At 48.3% G+C, this 3,498-nt stretch overlaps 1 protein-coding gene across 3 annotated transcripts in view; it reads left to right on the top strand.

Moving 5' to 3' along the window:
• The first annotated feature begins 700 nt into the window (after positions 1-700).
• The window catches only part of zranb1a (zinc finger, RAN-binding domain containing 1a), a 59,825-nt gene continuing 57,027 nt past the window's right edge, over positions 701-3,498 (top strand). The window contains exons 1-2 of one of the 3 annotated variants that reach the window (XM_055938118.1): positions 701-924; positions 1,714-2,743. In XM_055938118.1, the coding sequence (XP_055794093.1) occupies positions 1,777-2,743 (967 nt within the window). In that variant the 5' untranslated portion in view covers positions 701-924; positions 1,714-1,776. The other 2 variants (XM_055938136.1, XM_055938127.1) reach the window with 2 other exon arrangements.

Raw genomic sequence — 3,498 nt, 5'->3', positions numbered from 1 at the left:
ACGGGACCTTCACTTCTGACCCCCTTCTCGAAACACATTGGATGACAAAACCAGAAGTTCCGCCCCTCTGACCTTGTCCTCCAATGGGTTTTGAGAAGGAGGCGAGGAGAGAGAGGATTACAAGGAGAATGCGATTGAGACTCTCCAAAGGAATTGCAATTGTGATATTACCTAGGGTCTTTTCGGAGATCCGGTTCATTTGGCTACGTTCACCTAAAATAACCGTTCATTTAGCTCATAAACGGCACTTCGTTCAGTAGGCCTAGTGCTTAAAAATTAAGCTACCTAAAACCGTGAAAAAAATTACAAATCTCTAATGTAAAGCCTAAAAAGTTGCCAGACGTCATGTCAGATCGTGAGATATGACTTCAAATACATTTCACCTGACCAAATGATTAGATGGGCTGCAAAAGAAATGGAGAAACAAATTAAAATCACTGCAAAAAAACGCGTCTAGTGTGGAACCGAATGAGTATCCTCCCAAACGATTGTTCTTTTGGTGAGGAATTACTAACTTCAGATACTTTTTTTGTATAATTTATCTGCAGTTAAATCGTCTGGAGCTAAACCCCCCCAAAACAGTCGTAACAGTAAGCAAATGAGAGAGCCAAATGAACCGCTCTTTCACAAATTCAATTCGGTTCCCGACGTTCATCAAAAAAGATCCGTTCAAAAAAAGAGCCGATCGTTGTTGTTCGTGAACGATTCATCCCCACTAACCATGGAGTCCGGGGTATTGACAACATGATATAAAGAGCGAAACGGAAGGGAGCTTTACACTATAACACAATCCCTTTTTTTTTTCCATAAGAGTTTACAGTGGGAAAATAAAAACATGTGAGAGAAAAGGGTAACGCAATCAACTGGAAGAACGGACTAGAACGGCTCGGTAGAACGAAGAGGAGGCAGGACTGAGCGATTTAGGTTTGTTATGGTTCTGGACCGAGGAGGAAAAGTACACAGGGAAAGATACGATGCATCAATGAGTTAGTTAGTTAATTAGGTAGGTAGCTATAGTTTTAGTAGCTACTGACAATACTCTATTGATCGATGACAAAGACAATGTTCTTCATTATTGAGTATAATAGGATTAGCTAGCTAGTAGCTAACGTTAGCTAATATTAATAGTTGATAGATTGGCAAACAGGCAAAGCTAGCTAGCAAGCTAACCGTTCGCTAACTAGCAAGCGTAGTTAACTAGTTAGTTAACTTCGAATAATATCATTTTAAAAACGGGACATTGGGGGGGGGGTTATTTCAATATTTCACCCCGACACAGACGGTAAAAAAACATGGCTGTCCGTTTCAAACCCCGACAGGTGGTGCCTCCGTAACAAAAGCGAACTAGTTAGCATTTCGCGCTAGCTAACGTCAATGAACGCTGGCTTGGGGGTGTTGAGTTGCTTGCCAAAGTACAATGTTTACTCAAGGTACTGAACTCTGTGGTGGGCCCCTTAGCTACTAGCTAGCCGGTATTTCCTGAGTTGGGAGTGTACGGAACATGAAATTGTCCTCGGTAAGCTTAAAAAAAAATGAATGAAATGCAGATAAATGTGTCGTCTTTCCAAACACTTGTTATTATTATCTTATTGTCTGTTCAGCTAAAGGTTTACCCTATCCATATTTGTTATGTATCTACCCATTTTTTTTTTATATAAGGAAACAATTTTGCTAAAGTAGCCCTTACATTTCTGTGCATTTCTGTCTCCGCAGCCAGTGCCATACTGATCCCCTTGGTAACGGGAACAGAACCGTTTTCTTTCTACCTCATCCGTGATGACAGAGGTGGGAGTGAAGTGGGCCTGCGACTACTGCACCTATGAGAACTGGCCGTCCGCTGTTAAGTGCACCATGTGTCGTGCACAGTGTCCCAGCAGTCCCATAATCACAAAGGAGACCTACAATAGCAGCCCCAGCAGTCTTAGTACGGAGCCTGGTTGTGGCTGGCAGGACCCTCCAAGCCCCGAGGGAAGCTGCGGTAGCCTCCTAATCTACCCAGACTCCAGTGCCAGGCCCCGTGTCAAGCCCCCCAGCATGGCTGAGAATAGCTCCAAGTGGTCCTGTCACATGTGCACCTACCTGAACTGGCCCCGTGCCATCCGCTGTACCCAGTGTCTGTGTCAGCGCAACCAAAGGACCCCTTGCAGCCCCACGGAGGCCCCCCAGACATCAGGCACCAACGTGGGTTACCGCCCAGCCCCTCCCCCTATGGACCCTTGTACAGAGGAGTACAACGACCGGAACAGACTCAATAGACTCAACACCCGAGGTGGAGGTGGTGGCGGAGGCAGTAGCAGCGGGCAGCACTGGACTTGCACTGCCTGTACTTACCAGAACTATCCCAAGACCCGGAAGTGCATCGTCTGCGACCACCCCCAGCCTCAACGTAACAACCGGGAGGCTATTCCTATAGAGCTGGCTGGGCAGTCCGAGGAGGCTCCCTCCTCCACATCCTCAATCATCAATGAACAGGACAGAGACGGGGCCAGGTGGAGAGGGAGTGGGGTGAGCAGTAAGGGGCTGAGCGGGAGACAGGGACCGGGACTGAGGATGACCTCTCCACCCACCTCTAAGAGGGAGGCGGAGGTAAAGATGGATTTCCAGAGGATTGAGCTGGCGGACGGGGCGATGGGCAGCGGAGAGGAGCAGCATCACCATCCGGAGAAGATTGATTTCAAGAAGACCAAACAGATTAAGAACAGGATGAGGAAAACTGACTGGCTGTTCCTTAATGCTTGTGCAGGTGAGTGAGTGAGTGGTTATTATAGGATGTAAGTTAGTGTTACTGTACATAAAGTCCTTCTGTCTGTGAATGGACATTACACAGACACAAGATCAGGTGAAAATGAATGGAACACTTTCGTTCCTGAGTTCACCCTGGTTGTCACTAACTGGCCACGTAGTTCACCCTGGTTGTCACTAACTGGCCACTCTGCAGTAGTTAACCCTGGTTGTCACTAACTGGCCACTCTGCAGCAGTTCACCCTGGTTGTCACTAACTGGCCACGCTGTAGTAGTTTACCCTGGTTGTCACTAACTGACCACGCTGCAGCAGTTCACCCTGGTTGTCACTAACTGACCACGCTGCAGCAGTTCACCCTGGTTGTCACTAACTGGCCACTGCAGTAGTTCACCCTGGTTGTCACTAACTGGCCACGCTGCAGCAGTTCACCCTGGTTGTCACTAACTGGCCACGCTGCAGCAGTTCACCCTGGTTGTCACTAACTGGCCACGCTGCAGCAGTTCACCCTGGTTGTCACTAACTGGCCACGCTGCAGCAGTTCACCCTGGTTGTCACTAACTGGCCACGCTGCAGCAGTTCACCCTGGTTGTCACTAACTGGCCACGCTGCGGCAGTTCACCCTGGTTGTCACTAACTGGCCACGCTGCAGCAGTTCACCCTGGTTGTCACTAACTGGCCACGCTGCGGCAGTTCACCCTGGTTGTCACTAACTGGCCACGCTGCGGTAGTTCACCCTGGTTGTCACTAACTGGCCA

Source organism: Salvelinus fontinalis, chromosome 1 (assembly GCF_029448725.1).
Source record: "Salvelinus fontinalis isolate EN_2023a chromosome 1, ASM2944872v1, whole genome shotgun sequence".
Taxonomy (NCBI): Eukaryota; Metazoa; Chordata; class Actinopteri; order Salmoniformes; family Salmonidae; genus Salvelinus; species Salvelinus fontinalis.
Note: the sequence above shows the minus strand (reverse complement) of the source record. Positions and strands in the feature narration are given on the sequence as shown.